Source organism: Ursus americanus, chromosome 24 (genome assembly GCF_024610735.1).
Source record: "Ursus americanus isolate L20-20 chromosome 24, mUrsAme1.1.p, whole genome shotgun sequence".
NCBI lineage: Eukaryota > Metazoa > Chordata > Mammalia > Carnivora > Ursidae > Ursus > Ursus americanus.
The window spans coordinates 41,716,711-41,735,007 of record NC_142150.1 but is presented as its reverse complement, the minus strand read 5'-3'; the positions used below and the strand labels follow the sequence as shown (position 1 = coordinate 41,735,007).

Below are 18,297 nucleotides of genomic sequence, written 5' to 3'. Positions count from 1 at the left end.
CAAGCAGGGGAAGCTGCAAAGGCAGAAGGAGAAGCAGGCTCCCCACTGAGCAGGGAGCCTGATGCGGGGCTTGATTCCAGGATTCTGGGATCATGACCTGAGCCAGAGGCAGACGCTTAACCGACTGAGCCACCCAGGTGCCCCCAACTCTTCGAGTCTTAATGGTTGTCTGGGTTTTGTTTCCATGAAAAATGTCAAACATCCTCAAAAGGAGAAAACATACCACAAACTCTTATATCCCCATCACCCGAATTCAGTAATTATCAGGATCTTGTTATATTTGATTTTTTTTTCATTTTAAAAATTAGCAAATCCCCAGATTATCATTTCACTTCTGTGTTCCCCACGATGTGTCCTCTAAGAAATAGGAAGAAGTATTCTCGAATATAGTAAATTATTTTTTAATTATATGGGTGGACTTCAAATAGCTGAGGCTTTGATGTTACAAACCTTTAGACAGGTATGCTGATTAACCGCATCGAGTGGCTTTATTTACGGAATAATGCATCTTAAAATCATTTAGAAAGGACATTTTTCTTACAGAACCACCATACCATTACCACATAGAACAAAATGAGCAGTTCCTTGATATCATCTATTACTCATTCTATAGTCAAATTTCCTGGTGGTTTTAGAAATGTATTTAAAGATTTTTTTTTTTTAAGTTTTCAAGATATCCTACAATAGGGATCAGCATACTATAATTCTGGGGCCAAATCCAGCCTGCTGCCTATTTTTTTTTTTAAATAAAGCTTTATTGGAATGGAGCCAGGCTCATTCACTTCCATTCCATCCCTAGCTGTTTTTGCACTGCAACAGCAGAGCTAAATACTCATGACAGAGACCTTATGGCCCACACAGCCTGAAATATTTGCTATCCGGCCCTTTACAGAAACCGTTTGCAGACTGTGAGAATATCACAGAAGTTATGCTTCACATCCTTATCACTCAAACAAATATTTTTGGTTATCAATTCGTTTTTTAACACCCGGTCGTAGGATGGGACCCACGTAGGCGGCTAAGGGGTCAGTCCCAGGAGGAATAGGGAGGTTCTCATGAAGAACGAGGTGCTGGGCCAGGTGTCCGTTTGCTTTTGCAACTGTTCCTGATGATTAACTTCCACCATCTTATTGAGTCACTCTAGAGATGATTGTTTTTCTCCTGGTCTGGGCCAGTAGACTTGGGGCTCCCCACTCGACGCACAGATACTGCAGACCTCACAGGTTAAGATTTGCCGCGGCTCCTGTAAATCAGCGGCACGTTGACAGAGAGGCATTTTCCTGGGCATTTAGGGGAGGTGGGCTGGTGCATCACCGCTTCCATGACTGGGGCCACCTCTTCCACCCTCTTCCACCTGCTCAGGTTTGAGACCCTGGAGCCTGAGATGAACGCCCTCGCAGCCCGGATTACTGCCGTGAATGACATTGCAGAGCAGTTGCTGAAGGCCAAACCCCCGAGCAGGGACAGCATTGTCGATACCCAGAAGCAGCTCAACCACAGGTGGGCTTGGGGAGGGGAACCAAGAAGGGTGCAGCAGATGGGGATGGCCGCCAGAAGGGGGTCCTATAGGGCATGGTACAGAGGCTAAAAAGGAGGAAGGAAGGCCATCTGGAATATGTTGTGGGGCAGAGGTGGGAAATGAGGAAAGAAATGAAAGGGGTGAAGGTAGTCCAAAAAGGCTTGCGCCTGGACAGGGAGCAATCAAGAAGTCAAGGGAGGATGAGCCAGGAGCAGCCTCTTTAACACAGCAGAAGCAGGTGGTGGAATATCCCAAAGGAGAGGGAGGCAGGGAAGAAGCTTCCAGATATACCCGGACAGCCCAGGGAAGCGGAGCAGCTCCAGACAGCAGACCCTCCCTCCGCTCTCAGGTGGCAGCAGTTTCGGACCCTGGCCGACGGCAAGAAGGCAGCTCTGACGTCAGCCCTGAGCATTCAGAACTACCACTTAGAGTGCACAGAGACCCAGGCCTGGATGAGAGAAAAGACCAAGGTCATCGAGTCCACCCAGGGTCTGGGCAATGACCTGGCCGGGGTGCTGGCACTGCAGCGGAAGCTGGCCGGCACCGAGCGGGACCTGGAGGCCATCGCCGCCCGGGTGGGCGAACTGACTCGAGAGGCAAATGCCCTGGCCGCTGGCCACCCCGCCCAAGCCCCTGCCATCAATGCCCGGCTTGGAGAAGTCCAAGCTGGCTGGGAAGACCTGAGGGCCACCATGCGACGCCGAGAAGAGTCACTGGGTGAGGCGCGGCGGCTGCAGGACTTCCTGCGCAGCTTAGATGACTTCCAGGCGTGGCTAGGTCGCACGCAGACCTCAGTGGCCTCTGAAGAAGGGCCAGCCACCCTGCCTGAGGCAGAGGCCCTCCTGGCTCAACATGCAGCCCTGCGGGGAGAGGTGGAGCGGGCCCGCGGCGAATACAGCCGGCTCCGGGCGCTGGGTGAGGAGGTGACCCGGGACCAGGCTGATCCGCAGTGCCTCTTCCTACGGCAGCGACTGGAAGCCCTGGGCACCGGCTGGGAGGAGCTGGGCCGCATGTGGGAGAGCCGGCAAGGCCGCCTAGCCCAGGCCCATGGCTTCCAAGGCTTCCTGAGGGATGCTCGCCAGGCCGAGGGTGTGCTCAGCAGCCAGGTGAGAGCCTAGGGACACACAGTCCCACCCAGGAAGATGAGGGGACCGGGGATAGGGAAATGTGGACAAGAGAGGTAGATGAGGAGGAAATGGCAGCGGGTGGAGTAATTGAGGAACCAAGATAGACAAAATATGCGAGAAAAATATAGGAGTAAAAAAAAAAAAAATGTAGGTGCCTGGCTGGCTCAGTCAGTAGAGTGTGTGACTCTTGATCTTAGGGTCATGAGTTCAAGGCCCACATTGGGCGTACAGCTTACCTTAAAAAAAAAAAAAAGATTTAACAAAAAAAAAAATGTAACTATAACTTACCAAAGCTGACTTAAGAAGAAATAGAAAACCTGACTTGTGTAACTGTGAAATCAAATCGGTGGCCAGAAATAATTTGGAGCAGGATTTGGGCTGTTAAGGGCCCCCTGCCTAGCTCCCTTGTCACTCTGCGAGCCTGTGGCCTAATCAGGAACCCCCCGCACCGTCTTTAGAGCCAGACCATCCACCCTCCCCTCCCCAGTTGGCCTCCACGTCTGACGCATCCTTTCGGTAGGTCCCTTCCAAAAGGTCGACAAGTGCCTTTGAGAAGTGAGCTGCGTACGTCTCCTCCCATACAGGAGTACGTGTTGTCCCACACGGAGATGCCAGGGACGCTCCAAGCTGCTGATGCTGCCATAAAAAACCTGGAAGATTTCATGAGCACCATGGATGCCAACGGAGAGCGGATACGCGGGCTGCTGGAGGCTGGGCGCCAGCTGGTGTCTGCAGGCAACATCCATGCGGAGAAGATCCAGGAGAAGGCCGACTCCATCGAGAGGAGGTAGGATGAAGACGGTGGGTAAATGGGAGCCCCGGGGGGGAAGTGAGCGAGAACAGCCTGGCCTGTTTTGCTGATGAAGCTGGAGAATGCAGACAGGCAGACAGATGGGGGGGGGGGGGCTGACGAAAAGTAGAGGAGGAAGAACTTAGTGGTCAGAGAGGGACTAAGCCACGAGCTGGGAAGCTCTGCTCCCCCACACCAGGGGAGATGAAGCCCACTGGCCTAGCTGGAGGCCGGACATCAGTAATCCCGGCTTGTCTTGCAGCGCTCCCGGAAGGCATTGCCCCGTAGCAAGAGGACCGGAAGCTTCTAGGTTAGGTAGAGGGTCATAACCCTTTGACGGCAAGTTCGAGGGCCTCACGAGGGACTGTCATTACAGACACAAGAAGAATCAGGAAGTGGTGCAGCAGCTTTTGGGCCGTCTTCGGGACAACCGAGAGCAGCAGCACTTCCTACAAGACTGTCACGAGGTGAGGCTCTCTGTTCCCCTATGTCCCCTCCGACATTCCCCAGCCATCCCTTTGCTAACATGCCCCAGCTTTCTGAGCCTAGAATACGTCCATCGCGGGATCCCTTGCATAAGCGGACCCATGCACAGCTTCTCCTCACACACACCACTTCTCCCAGCTCACCTCCACCCCCTGTGCCTCACTGCTTCTAAAATATGCTCTGCCCTCCCTCACCCCTGCTCTGTGCTCGGTCCAGCTGAAGCTGTGGATTGACGAGAAGATGCTGACAGCCCAGGACGTGTCCTATGACGAGGCCCGCAACCTGCACACCAAGTGGCAGAAGCACCAGGCGTTCATGGCCGAGCTGGCTGCCAACAAAGACTGGCTGGACAAGGTCGACAAGGTGAGTGGTGTGACAGCAGCAGCAAGAAGAGAGCCGGGCCGCCTTCGGACAGGATCCTGGCTTCAGGCTGTGGTTCTTCCGGGGTTAGAGGTCATGGAGTCTCTGGTGCCAAACCTCCAAGATGGAAACCTATGGTCTGGGGAACAAAAGTCTGAGGTCTGTGAGACAGCGACTCCAGAACTTTGGGAAAGCACAAATTCGTAGGGAGCCAAACTGCCGCTTTGGGTCGACTCAGTAACTACCCCTGGGTCGGGAGCAGAATGTATTGTCGCTCTTCAGCAAGGGGTCAGCAGACTTCTGCCAAGGGCCAGATGGTAAATATTTTCGGCTTTGCGGGCCACAGAGTTTCTGCTGTGACTACTCAACTCTCCCCAAGAGCAGCCATAGAGAATACATGATGACTGAGTGTAGCCGTGTTCCAATAAAACTTTATTTATAAAAACAGGTGGGGGCCGTATTTGGCCCACAGAGCACAGTTTGCCAGCCCTTGCTTTTGCTTTTGAGTCTTATTGTTCCTGGTACTTGGTCTCCAAACCCACCACTTCCTCTCGAGCTGAGCATAGACCAAACTATTTCAACTCAGCAAGTTTTCCCAGGTGACATTATGTGTGCTGAGCGCCCTGCAAGGTATATAAAAAGACACTTTCCTTCCCTCAAGGGCATGATGGTTGGGGAGAGGAGACCAGTGTATATCTAGTGTTTCCATTTGTTCAGCAAATATTTACTTGGTGCTACTATATGCAAAGCATCGTATTGGGCACCGAGAGGGAGAATGAAGGCAATTCCACTGCAGGCTCCACCCTTGAGAAATGACACGACAGCCAGGTTATGAGACAGAGCCACAAACACCTCCGTTAAATATGGCAAACACAGTAAGAGAGGGCCTGATAAAGCCTGGGCCCTCTCTGTGTGCCCGTAAAGCTACGTGCCAATAAAAATTTGTTTACAAGGAGAGAGGAGGTACAGGAATCCTAGAGGCAGGAGCCTCCAGGGCAGTCCCCGAAGGATGAGTAGAATTTGGACAAGCAGAGATACTGGAGAAAGGATGTTTTTAGGTAGAGAAAACAGTGCAAACAGGAAACCCAAGGCGTGGAAGTGGGGTGCCTGTGTGGGAACAAGGGGGTAAGTCAGTCTGGCAGGAACACAGAATGTGGAATGGGGCCCCATGGAAGAAAAGCTGGGAAAAGCCTGGTCGGCCAGGTCATGAAAAGCCTTGATCACTTGTCGACATGTGGCTTGTGCTGAAGATTCCTGAAGTTACCGAAGCAGCGCTAGACTCTGGCTCTTCATCCTGGCAGCCGTGCATAAAATGGCCTCAAGGCAGCACCGTGGTTTGTGGTCTCCTGGAAGCAGACCCTGAAACAGGTTTCTAGTGCGGCCCACTGATATGAGAGATGAGCACAGAAAACATCAGTAGGGGAGTGGGGAGCTGGGCTGGAAAAGGGAAGGCATTCGGTAACGGGTCCCCTGCCGTGACAGTCACCCCGGTGGGCAACTGGCACTCAGTCCAAACGAGGCACCCGGGGAGACAGCGTAGAACGTGCGTCACCGTTACCCCAGCCAAGGCCAAGGCACAAGGACGCTGAGTACTTCTCCGCCAGCTCCCGGTCTGTCACTGGGGGAGGGCTGCTTGCTAGGGCAGTAATTCCCGGGCACTTCTGGTCTGCCTCGCATACAGGTCAAGAGCCCATGCTTCCCTCACCTCCCCAGCCACCAGAGTCCTCAAGCAGAGAGGCTGGGAGGGGTCGTGTGTACATAACTCAGGTGAGGGCTGACCCGCTGAGAAACAGGAGAGGATGGCAAATCCACAAGACCGTGTGTGCCCAACCCCAGAAGCCATAAGCACGAGGGAGCTCAACATAGGAAAGGTCTCTGTGGTTTCTTCATTGAAATGAGGTTTGAGCCGGACCTTGAACAAGTGGGGCATGGTCAGTAGTGGCGGGGGGGGGATGGGGGGGCATGGGTTGCGGTTTAGTAGGGGTTTGAAACCTTTGAGACGAGTGTGTTGTGGAGAATACCCAAGAACTTGGAATTATCGCCTACACCTCAGTTTCCTACCGCCCTTTAGCTCCCTGGTCTGCTACTGACCCATGAAGTTCAGTGGTATCTAATTCTGACACTGACCCCTTCTGTGTCCCACACGCTAGGAAGGGCGGGAGCTGACCCTCGAGAAGCCGGAGCTGAAAGCTTTGGTGTCCGAGAAGCTGGAGGACCTGCACAAGCGCTGGGACAGGCTGGAGAGCACCACCCAGGCCAAGGCCCGCAGCCTCTTCGATGCCAACCGAGCCGAGCTGTTTGCCCAGAGCTGCTCTGCGCTGGAGAGCTGGCTGGAGAGCCTGCAGGCCCAGCTGCACTCCGACGACTATGGCAAGGACCTCACCAGCGTCAACATTCTGCTCAAGAAGCAGCAGGTGCTCTGCAGGCCTGTGATGGGGATGGTGGACCGCAGCAGAAAGGAGGAGGGAGTCTGTAGCTCTTGAGACTTAGGCGGCCTTTCTCAGGCCGCACAGGCAACATCTTTCCTGGTAGTTCTCAAAGTGAGGTCCATGGGCCACCGTATGAGAATCTCTAGAAGCGTGTATCCGTCAGAGTAAAGTCAGGAGACAGAACCCATACTCTAACTTGAACAAGGAAACTTGGTTAAAAAGAAGTATCAATTAGTAAAAGGTGTTTAACTACCAAAAAGGGTAAAGAGAAATCAAAAGCAGGAATCAGAAAACATTTTTCTAAAAAAGGCCAGACAGTAACATTTTGGCCTTTGTAGGTCATATGATCTCTGTCACAAGAACTGTGTTCTTGTAGGGCAAAAGCCACCATAGGCAATATGTAAAATTATATGTGTAATGGGTGTGGCTGTGTGCCAATAAAACTTTGTTTACAAAAACAGGCAGGGGGCCGGATTTGCTGATCCCTGCTGTAGAGAGTACAGAATAGCAGAGGTGGGGAGCAGCTAGTACTTCCAGGGCTGAGAAGGGGTACCCAAGGAGGAACAAGATGCCCTCCCCCCGCCGCCACCACCCCAAAGCTGAGTTTCAGACCTCAGTGGAGAGGGCCGAGGCCCGAGGGATGTCGTAGAACTTTGCCGGGGTATCAAGGGACCAAGCAGGTCTAAAGCTGGCAGGCCAAGACTGGCCAGCAGGAAGTTGCCACTGGGATGCCAGCAGAACTTGCTGGAGGGCGAGAGCCCTGGATTTCCTGCACACCACGGGCAGTGGTGTCTCAGGAGCAGAAAGAAAGGCACACTGGAACCGTAATAGCACCTTCCCCTCCTGCGCCTCGTGGCGTCCCTCTAGCGCCCCCTCACAAGGCCGAGCTTTGCACCACCGGGCGATGAGAAATGTTGACAGGGTTCAGTTGCAACGTCTCAAAACTGGGTAAGATGTACCTGGAACCGAGGTGAATTTGGGCCTGACAGGCAGTAAGCTGATAACGGGCCCAGTCCTCACAGCCCCGCCCCCAGGACTCTTATATATTAAAGCTTGAGATCCACCAAGCTAGGCCATGAGGAGACGCTCTCCCTAGGGTGAACCCCGGTGGTAAGAAATCTCGATTGGCGACACAGAGACTGGCATCTCCTCTGAGTCTGGAGGCAGACGTGCGCTGACACCCTCCCCTCCTCCCCGGGTTGCAGATGCTGGAACGGGAGATGGCTGTGCGAGAGAAGGAGGTGGAAGCCATCCAGGCCCAGGCGACGGCACTGGCCCAGGAGGACCAGGGCGCAGGGGAGGTGGAGAGGACCTCGAGGGCCGTGGAGGAGAAGTTCCGGGCCCTGTGCCAGCCCATGAAGGAGCGCTGCCGGCGCCTGCAAGCCTCTCGCGAGCAGCACCAGTTCCACCGGGACGTGGAGGACGAGATTGTGAGTCACTGAGTCTGGGATGGGATAGAGTTGTCATCATGGCAAATTGCTCCCTGCCATTCGCTTTCTAGTCTCTTCCTGGATGCTGGGGAGATGCCAGCAGTGCTGTTTTCTCTTCCCTCTGGCATTGAACACAGACCCTCCAGGGACTCTTGGGGTTGTCTTCTAGGTCTCTTTACCCCAGACTTAGAGATGACTGTTCCCAGCACACACTTACCAGGAGCCCTAGAAAACCTTCCCCCAGGTCTCCCCACTGTCCAACCCCTACTCTTGCTTTGCCCTCTGGACCTCCACTGACCCCCTCTTTCTCATGCAGTTGTGGGTGACAGAGCGGCTGCCCATGGCTAGCTCCATGGAACATGGCAAGGACCTGCCCAGTGTCCAGCTTCTCATGAAGAAAAACCAGGTGAGGCCAAGCCTACGGGCAAAAGAAAAGGTCCCAAGAGCCTCCCAGACTCAGAAGTTTGTCTTTTCTTTAAAAACCTTGGGGTTTCTCTGGCTCCCCTTGAGGCTGTGTGTAATCCTACACTTCAGGGGTGGGCCTTCCCTCACTGCAGGAGGGTGGTTCCCTCCGTAGCAGATCCGGTGGATTGAAGGGGTGCTACCAACACAACCTGAGACCAGAGAAGGGGGCAAGTGAGGAGGACTCAGGGAGAAAGAGCACTGGGAGTGAGGACGTGGAGCAGGTGTAAGGGGGACGGGAGGATGAGGGGTCCCCGTCAAAGTGTCCTCTTCTGCCACCGTGGACAGACCCTGCAGAAGGAGATACAGGGCCATGAGCCCCGGATCGCGGACCTCACAGAGCGGCAGCGTGCTCTGGGCGCGGTGGCGGCAGGCCCCGAGCTGGCCGAGCTGCAGGAAATGTGGAAACGCCTGAGCCGTGAGCTGGAGCTGCGAGGAAAGCGGCTGGAGGCGGCCCTGCGCGCGCAGCAGTTCTACCGTGATGCCGCCGAGGCGGAGGCCTGGATGGGTGAGCAGGAGTTGCACATGATGGGCCAGGAGAAAGCCAAGGTGAGAGGCAGGGCAGAGCTCAGGCTGCGGGACTGCTGCTCTCTCCCCGCAGACCCTCCTCCCTGATGCCCGCTGTCATCCCCAGGACGAGCTCAGCGCCCAGGCGGAGGTGAAGAAGCATCAGGGGCTGGAGCAAGCCCTGGCCGACTACGCTCAGACCGTCCACCAGCTGGCAGCCAGCAGCCAGGACATGATTGACCACGACCACCCAGAGAGGTGAGCACAGCCCCTGCGGGGACGGGAGCCGGTTCCCGGGTGGTGCGGGGAGTGCAGAGCCTTCGGTACTACACGCGTACAGAACTGTCTAGAGAGCTGGACGAGCAGAGACCTGGCAGGTAGCTGGGGGGGCCAGAGGGCTCAGGACTCTATGGGACAGGCTAGGGATCAGAGCCCAGCGCCCTGAGTCCCGCGGTGCCTGCCCCGCTCCCACAGCACGCGGATATCGATCCGCCAAGCCCAGGTGGACAAGCTGTATGCCAGCCTCAAGGAGCTGGCCGGAGAGCGGCGGGAGCGCCTGCAGGAGCACCTGCGGCTTTGCCAGCTCCGCCGCGAGCTGGATGACCTGGAGCAGTGGATCCAGGAGCGCGAGGTGGTGGCAGCCTCCCACGAGCTGGGCCAGGACTACGAGCACGTGACTGTGAGTGCAGGGTGGACGCCAGCCGCAGAGCAGCCGTGGGAGGAGTAGAGAACCCACCGGGAGGGTCCAGGGGCAGGGCGCACGACAACAGGCTGAGCAGCTGTTCTTGGGTATTTGAAGAACTGTGCAGAATGGAGGTCATGGGGCTGCATGTAGATGTGGGCAAAAAGGAAATTTCCAATCATTCTTTCCCAACAGAACTCAATAGCATGGGAGACTTGAGGTTCCTCTGCAGTTTGGGGGCTTGGACCCTTATGAGGGCAGATATATGGACCATAGTTAGGGCATCCTTGTCTGAAGGCCAAAGGTTCCAAGCACCCCCAATGCTTTTGCTGAGGGCCGGGGGCATCAGTCACATCTGGGATAAATGGAAACCAGTCACCCTACGGAAGAAACCTGTTTTGGCCCGTGTCACGTGGGGAGAGGAATGGGTTTTCGGTTTGGGGTGAGGAGACTCACCCGTTAGGCGGGGACTGCATCCACCAGCGTGACGGCACTGTCCGTGTCCCCTCCAGATGCTCCGGGACAAATTCCGAGAGTTTTCCCGGGACACGAGTACCATCGGGCAGGAGCGTGTGGACGGTGCCAACACACTGGCCAACGGGCTCATCGCCGGGGGCCATGCCGCCCGGGCCACCGTGGCCGAGTGGAAAGACAGTCTCAACGAGGCCTGGGCTGACCTGCTCGAGCTGCTGGACACGCGGGGTCAGGTGCTGGCTGCGGCCCACGAGCTGCAGCGCTTCCTGCACGGTGCCCGCCAGGCCCTGGCGCGGGTGCAGCACAAGCAGCAGCAGCTTCCCGACGGGACCGGCCGCGATCTCAACGGGGCCGAGGCCCTGCAGCGTCGGCACTGCGCCTTCGAGCACGACATCCAGGCCCTCAGCGCCCAGGTCCGCCCCCGGCGTGGCGAGTTGGGGGCTGGCTCCGGGGAGACTTGGTGGGAAACAGTTGGGGGGGGTCACAGAAATGTGAGGAGGATGGTATCCTCTAGAGGGACACTTAGGGACAAGGTTAGAACGGTTCCAGGAAAACCTCTCTGCTCAGGGGATATCTAGCCATGGCGTCCACAAACAAGCCTTCTTGAGGGCCCATGACCTTTTCGGATGGTCCCAATGGCTGGATTCTTCATATTGTACTGGAATCCAACTGTTGGTCCCACCCAGCTTCGAGCTCTGGACCTCCAAATAAGCAGAGCTTCTTCCTGCAATCAACCCAGCCACTTCCCACGTCCCTTCTTGGCTGACGATCTCATTCTAGCAATCTTTGAGGTCCCGCGTGTCCTGGCCAGGCCCCTATAAGCTCAACCGGCCAGTGGTCCTGTTAAAGGCTTGCTCCCCCACACTCCCCAGGCCCTGTGTTGAGACCAGCAGGGCAGGGTGTGACAAGGCTTACGCTGGGCACCAGCCTTCATTTTTCCCAGCAACCCCCACCCCCTGCCGGCCACCCCCACTCTGCCTCCTGCTTCTCGGGCTGGTAAAATGGACAGGAGGCGGAGGACAGAGGCCAGGACTTGGGAGACCCCAGCTCCTCGGAGTCCTCCCCAGCTCTACCTCACTCTGAGCTGGGGCCCCGCAGGTCCAGCAGGTGCAGGACGATGGCCACCGGCTCCAGAAGGCCTATGCCGGAGACAAGGCTGAGGAGATCGGCCGCCACATGCAGGCTGTGGCCGAGGCCTGGACTCAGCTTCAGGGAAGCTCTGCTGCCCGCCGCCAGCTGTTGCTGGACACTACGGACAAGTTCCGCTTCTTCAAGGCCGTCCGGGAGCTGATGCTGTGGATGGATGGGGTGAACCTGCAGATGGATGCCCAGGAGCGGCCCCGGTGAGGCCCCCGGGGCCCCGCGGCCTCCAAGGGTTGTGGACTGGTGGCCGGGATAGGGTCATGGGCACAGCGGTAATGTGGTCTCTGTGCCCCCAGGGATGTGTCCTCTGCAGACCTGGTCATCAAGAACCACCAGGGCATCAAGGCAGAAATCGAGGCCCGGGCCGACCGCTTCTCCTCATGCGTGGACACGGGGCAGGAGCTGCTTGCCAGGAGCCACTGTGCAGCTGAGGAGGTGGGGGAGGGGTGGGCGCCGCCATGGCCGTCCTCACGGTGGGGGGGGGGGGGCTGAATGCTCATTTCTCCTCTGAGTCTCCCTCCTTCATTTCATTCTTCCTTCATAGAAATCTCTCTCCCTCCCCTCAGTACTGTTCAGGGACTTCCCCATTCCAACTTTCTCCCAGAACTGCCTGCATCCTGACATCAGAAATCACTAGTTCCCTATGTGAGTCATCCAGGGACCCTGGAAAGGTCCCACTGGGGGCTAACTCACGTCTCTGCCCCCCCAGATCTCAGAGAAGCTGTCTCAGCTGCAGGCACGGCGCCAGGAGACAGCAGACAAGTGGCAGGAGAAGATGGACTGGCTCCAGCTTGGTGAGCTGCGATGGGGGCCAGGGAGCTTGGCTGTGGACCCCAGGCCTCAGGAGAACGGGCTGGGGGTCTCGTACCCTGTAGTTTCCAGCGTATGTGAGACCAAGAGGCCTGGGCCTGGAACTCAAGGTGCCCACCGTTGGCACTGCCTGGCTCTGCCCTGTGCTCCTGCCCTGGGACACTAGCTTCCTCCGTGTCCCTGTTCTCGAAGGGCTGTGGCTACAGTGCCCTGCCGGTGCTCTAACCTGCCATCTCCCTGTGACCCCCTCCCAACCCCTGCAGTTCTGGAGGTGCTCGTATTTGGGAGAGACGCGGGTATGGCAGAGGCCTGGCTGTGTAGCCAAGAGCCATTGGTGCGAAGTGCTGAGCTGGGTTGCACAGTCGACGAAGTTGAAAGCCTCATCAAGCGGCATGAGGCCTTCCAGAAGTCAGCGGTGGCCTGGGAGGAGCGTTTCAGCGCGCTGGAGAAGCTCACCGCGGTGAGGGCTGGGGGACCCCAGGAATGCCCACCCTCTCCCACTGCCCCAGGCCTGTGTTCTCCTGCTTGAAGAAGACGTGTCTTCTCTTCCCACTGCGCCAGCCTCTCCCAGATGTGAGCCAAGAATGCTGGTTGTCACCCCAGCTTTAGGAGCCATCAGTGTCCCACCCCCCCACCGGGTGACGCTAAGAGACACCATCTCCTCCGTGGCTTCTAATCCCCACCTTCTCTTGGAATTACATTTTTCATCCTTTCTGTTTCATCAGGCTAGAGCTGAGGCATGCCAGCTTTCCCCTGTGCCCTGGTCCTCTTAAATGAGACCTTCTATGCTCTGATCCCAGAATGTTTTGACAGCTGGAGGAGCAGGAGAAGGAGCGGAAAAGAAAGAGGGAGGAGGAGGAACGGAGGAAACAGCCACCTGCTCCAGAGCCCACAGCCATTCGGCCTGAAGGAGACCTGGTGGACGGCCGGATGGCTCCCGACGCCGCCTGGGACGGGTGAGAGCTGGGACACTTGGGCAAAGAGGAGGCTGAGTCTGAGCAACCCGAGGGCTTACTGTTCTGTTGACTTCCGCTGTTCCAGAACCCACCCCCGGCTACCGGCACCCACACAGCAGGCCAGCGTTAATGGAGTCTGCACAGACGCAGAGTCCCCGCAGGTGACCCCCGCTGCCCTGTGCGCCCCCATCATCCCCCCCCGCCTTGCACATCTTCTTACAGCTTCTTGTCCTTGTAGCCCCTGTTGGAACAACAGAGACTTGAGCAGGGCAGCTTCCCAGAAGGACCTGTGAGTTGCTCCCACAGGTGTGGGTGTTAATAACCGAGAGATGAAGGGGTGCAGAGGGGTGCGAGCCAGGTGGTGGTGATGCTGGGCATAGGAGGGGGTGGGGGCCCAAAGGACAAAGGACACAGGGGCCGGGAAGACCAGCTCTTGGACTTCAAGCTTCATGACATTCAGGCGAGGTATTTCCCATTTTCTCCTTTGACGCTGACATTGTTTTCCATTTTCCCCACAGGGGTCCGGCACTGGGGATGAAGCCAATGGGCCACGGGGAGAGAAGCAGCCCCGGACGCGGGGCCCAGCCCCTTCTGTGATGCCCCAGAGCAGGTCATCCGAGTCAGCCCGGGTTGCCACTCTGCCCCCTCGAGGCCCTGAGCTCTCTGCCCAGGAGCAGATGGAGGGGATGCTGTGTCGCAAACAGGAGATGGAGGCCTTTGGCAAGAAGGCTGCCAACAGGTACCGGGCCTGCACAGCCAGCATGGTGGCCTCTGCCGCTCCCGCCTTCTGAAGAGGCTTTCCTGCAGTGCCCTCCTGGAAGGACGGGGAAGAGGGGCCCTGTAGGAGGAGGGTCCTCTGGGACAGGGGAGGACCCAGAGAAGAGTAGGGCCTCAGGGGAGGGGCAGGAGTGGGGAAAGACAAGGAGCCCAAAGACAGGAGTGGCACTGGCAGTCCTTGGACACCTGAGCTAGTCCCAGGGTTCTAGGCCCCGCAGAGACCGGTCACCCGTCTCACCTACACCACGGTCCCTCCCAGGTCATGGCAAAACGTGTACTGCGTCCTGCGGCGTGGGAGCCTCGGCTTTTATAAGGACGCAAAGGCAGCCAGCACGGGAGTGCCATACCACGGAGAAGTGCCTGTCAGCCTGGCCAGGGCCCAGGGCAGCGTCGCCTTTGATTACCGAAAGCGCAAACACGTCTTCAAGCTGGGGTAGGAGTGGGAGGTGCCCTCAGGATGGGAGGGGAGGTGGGGGGGAGCCACAAGCTAGGAGCAGAGGGAATAGAGTTATAGGGCCTGGCGTTCGAGGCCAGAGATGGAGATGAGGGAAAGGGGGGGGTTCTGGTTGTATTCCACACTAAGGGGAGCAGGAGCCCCAAGATGTAGGCCTGACTGCCGACGATGGCGAACAAAAAAACAATCCGGGATGGGAAATCTGAAGGCAGGGTGCTGGCGCTCGCCAGCACTGGGGGCCTCCCGGGGCCTGCCCCTGCCTGCCAGCAAGCAGCCAGAGCAGGAGGCCTGGCCTGGGGTGCAGGTGAGCTCACCGGGAGCCTCAGCAGCCAAACGGGAAGGGTTTGCTTCTGCACGGTCCTGGGAATCTGACGGACGTGCAGAACGTGTCTGGTCTGGCGCCAAGGGCTGTAGCCTCATGTTCCCCAGCCTGGTCTCGGGCTGGTAACGGAGCTCTCCCCAGCTCTCAGGTAGCCATTCCACGTTCTCAGCTCTGCCCTGACGTTTCTTTTTCTCCCAACAGCTTACAGGATGGAAAAGAATATTTATTCCAGGCTAAGGATGAGGTGAGCTGGCCCCTGCTCCTCCCGCGCTCCCATCTCTCTGCGCCGTTCTCAGTACATTCCAGTTGCAGATTCCCCTCTCTTCCCTCTTTTTCCTTGAGTAAGTGTCTCGTTCCTCCTGATCGATAGCTCACCTGTGCCACCTGGATGTTGGTGAGAGGCGCCCAAAAACCGGTTCCCCGTCTTAAAGGAGTCTTTTTCTCCAGTGAGATGGAATAGTCCGGTCGCTTTTCTGCCTGCTCCTCGGAGGCGTCCCAGCTGTCTGCGGGCCCCAGCTTCACAGCAGCCTTGTGGCTGACCACCTGTCTCTCTGTGCCCCCTGCAGGCAGAGATGAGCTCATGGCTGCGGGTGGTGAATGCCGCCATTGCCACCGCGTCCTCTGCCTCTGGAGAGCCTGAAGAGCCAGCGGTGCCCAGTGCCGCCCGGGGCATGACCCGGGCCATGACCATGCCCCCCGTGTCACCGGTCGGGGCTGAGGGGCCTGTCGTACTTCGCAGCAAGGATGGCAGAGAACGAGAGAGAGAAAAACGCTTCAGCTTCTTCAAGAAGAGCAAGTAGTGGGGGGCAAGACTCCCAGGCCAGCTTCTTCCGTCTATTCAGGAAACTGCCAGGGACTGTCAACAGGGACCACCCTCTTGTCAGGACAACTGCCTGCTGCTAGGGTCTGTTGCCAAGGTCAGCCCATCACCAGGAACTGTCTCGGAGGACAAGTCAGTGTTCCCAAGGTCAACGCTCCTCTTCTGCTATTTAATTCCAGACTGGTGGTGGGACCCAGGCGACCCCCAATTCCACTCCCACCTTCTGACTTCTTCCCTCTCCCCCAGCCCTACACCCCAACCCCGACCCAGGTGCGGACAGCACTGCTCCCTCCACATAGGCCATGTGGGAATGGCTGCCCCTGCCTCAGGTCGTTCTCCCACCGCAGCTAGGACATGCCCCTCAGTTCCTTGCCCCTGGGGACCAGCCAGGAACCTCTCAGAGCTGAAGCAGGACCTGGGGGCAAGATTGCCAGATGACCGAGTCAGAGACACGAAGCTCCCCTTTCCCATCCTAACATCCTCTGACTCGATCGGCCACTCCATCTCCAGCGACGCTCAGTGGCTTCCAGGTGTGAGTGGTTCGGGGCAGCCACAGCCTTGAGTCTGGCCAAGGAGGTGATTAAACAGCTCAGCTTCTCTTACTGCTTCTGGGTGTCTTTGATTTCCTGACCACAAGCCTCCCTGCCTTTGCCTCTGGTTCCCTGTATGTCAGGTTTCCACGCTGCCCCCAGCCTCCCAGCCCTCAAAGAACCACATAATTTTGAGAGCCTCCCTACCCTGGTCTCATTTCCCCATGATAATGACCTCCTGCTTGCTGGGCTGAGCAATGACAAGCCTCTTTTTAGACCAAAGAAGTTCACAGTGGGTCAGAGTGATGTTAACAAACACTATTAATGTTAAAAGGCAGTGAACAACTCCTTCCCTGGCACACGACTTTCTTCACTCATGACTCTCTTTTCAAAAATGAAAGACTGAATTGCCCAAGTAAGTCTCAGCCACTGCTCAGCCCGACAGTAGAGAGTGGAGCGCGTGGGGGTGGTTACTAACCCCATCTTCTGTCTCCTCCCCGATAGAGAGGACCAAGGGAGCTCAGACAGGGGTCAGAAAAGTGGGAAGTTTTCAATCCGCTGACCAATAGGATGACATCACTCTGGGAGGCCACGAGGTACATCCAAAGTGTGTAAACACACAAACACGGAATATAGGCTACATCTGGCGAAGTACAAGAAAAAAGGAGTAGGGAGCTTTCTCCCTTGTCTGTGGCTTGGCAGTTGGAAGTTTCAGGGCACCAGTATTACTTTGGTGGTCTCCTACAGGAAAAGCTTTGTTCTTTCATTGTTTCCCATAGACACACAACCATTTCTTTTGGGGGCTCAGAGAAGATCTTTCCAGAGGAGCAGCCCTATCTAAAATTTTATTTTAATTTTAAATTCCAGTATAGTTAACACACAGTGTTCTATTAGTTCTGGGCATACAATCTAGTGATTGAACACTTTCAATCATCACCCAGTGCTCCTCACAACAGATGCACACCTTAATCCCCATCACCTATTTCACTCACCCCTCACCCCCTCCCCTAAGCAGCCCTGTCTTTAGCATAATTGGCCGAGGGCCCTGGCTGAGTAGAGCCCTGACCATCATCAGCCATGACTAAGACAGGGTCAGGTGTGTGCAGGCCCAGGACTCGCACAACACAGCCCCAGAATGGTCTCCAAACACGAGATCTGGTAGACCAGACAGCCCACAAAATAATTCTCCCTTTCTCTTAAGAAAAGCAGATTCAGAAGTATTCCTCAGTCAACATGCTGGATAAATGTAACCGGAACAATCTGTCGTGGGACTAAATGGAATAACACGTCAGCACTCCAGCCTTCTCTGGCTCTTCAGGCGCGGCTGTGCAAAGGAGGAAACAGTCCTACGTTGCAGAGTGCTCAGGGAAACGGTATTTCCACTGCAATGTGGCAAGCCTGGGAGTTAGGAGGGGACGCAATAACGGAAAATTTTAGAAGGAAATGTACATGGGAGCGAGAAATTAATGAAGAAATGCTCATTTTAGCATGTAAAACGGGAATGGAAATAGGGCAGCCAAGTACAGCAGTCTTGCAGGATGTGGTCACCGAACGGAGAAGTCATGAAGATATGCTTTGAGCATCATCTAGGTGGCAGGACATAGAAGAGGAGAAACATAAGGTCAGGCAGTAAGTCTTGAGAGAGACCTTCAGATATGAGCGGAAGAAAAGGAAAGTTCCAGAAAGAGACCAAATGAAATGGAGCCATGAGGTCTACGAGATAGAGCACAAAAATACAGTACGTGCAGGCAACACAAGTCACGAGAAATATGGACAGCTAGACATGGATTATTTGGAGAAAAATGAATTTGACTTCTCACCAAACATGGCCTCCGAGGGCGAACTCTAGATCTACACCGTCCAAGACAGTAGCCACGAGCCACGTGTGGCAACTGACCACTTGAAATGTGGCTAGTCCAAAGTGAACTAAATGTGCTCTCAGTGTAAAACGCTCGCCAGCTTCAAAAACTGAAGAGGAAAAAAAGAATTTAAAACATTTCATTAATACTTTTTATATTGATTATATGTTGAAATATTTTAGCTTTACTGGGTTTCCAAAGTATCAAAATGAACTTCATCTGTTTCATTTCACTTTTTAAATGTCTTTACTGGAAAATTTTAAATTACATAGATGGCTGACCTTATATTTCTGTTTGGACAGCCCTGCTTTTTTCTTTTAACATTTTATTTTTAAGTCATCTCTACACCCAACGTGGGGC

At 55.8% G+C, this 18,297-nt stretch overlaps 1 protein-coding gene across 7 annotated transcripts in view; it reads left to right on the top strand.

The window, feature by feature from the left end:
- SPTBN2 (spectrin beta, non-erythrocytic 2) overlaps positions 1 to 16,150 on the top strand; it is a 50,465-nt gene extending 34,315 nt beyond the window's left edge. For all 7 annotated transcript variants that reach the window (XM_087855058.1, XM_087855059.1, XM_087855056.1 and 4 more), the window contains 23 exons: positions 1,363 to 1,500; positions 1,869 to 2,625; positions 3,231 to 3,433; positions 3,813 to 3,903; positions 4,139 to 4,285; positions 6,433 to 6,696; positions 7,917 to 8,141; positions 8,458 to 8,547; positions 8,892 to 9,152; positions 9,238 to 9,368; positions 9,585 to 9,789; positions 10,305 to 10,679; positions 11,365 to 11,609; positions 11,706 to 11,844; positions 12,119 to 12,203; positions 12,483 to 12,679; positions 13,033 to 13,175; positions 13,261 to 13,336; positions 13,414 to 13,464; positions 13,694 to 13,914; positions 14,212 to 14,385; positions 14,930 to 14,972; positions 15,295 to 16,150. In XM_087855058.1, coding sequence (XP_087711184.1) covers positions 1,363 to 1,500; positions 1,869 to 2,625; positions 3,231 to 3,433; positions 3,813 to 3,903; positions 4,139 to 4,285; positions 6,433 to 6,696; positions 7,917 to 8,141; positions 8,458 to 8,547; positions 8,892 to 9,152; positions 9,238 to 9,368; positions 9,585 to 9,789; positions 10,305 to 10,679; positions 11,365 to 11,609; positions 11,706 to 11,844; positions 12,119 to 12,203; positions 12,483 to 12,679; positions 13,033 to 13,175; positions 13,261 to 13,336; positions 13,414 to 13,464; positions 13,694 to 13,914; positions 14,212 to 14,385; positions 14,930 to 14,972; positions 15,295 to 15,528 — 4,495 coding nt within the window. In that variant the 3' untranslated portion in view covers positions 15,529 to 16,150. The remainder of the gene's footprint in view (positions 1 to 1,362; positions 1,501 to 1,868; positions 2,626 to 3,230; positions 3,434 to 3,812; positions 3,904 to 4,138; positions 4,286 to 6,432; positions 6,697 to 7,916; positions 8,142 to 8,457; positions 8,548 to 8,891; positions 9,153 to 9,237; positions 9,369 to 9,584; positions 9,790 to 10,304; positions 10,680 to 11,364; positions 11,610 to 11,705; positions 11,845 to 12,118; positions 12,204 to 12,482; positions 12,680 to 13,032; positions 13,176 to 13,260; positions 13,337 to 13,413; positions 13,465 to 13,693; positions 13,915 to 14,211; positions 14,386 to 14,929; positions 14,973 to 15,294) is intronic.
- Positions 16,151 to 18,297: the final 2,147 nt, after the last annotated feature.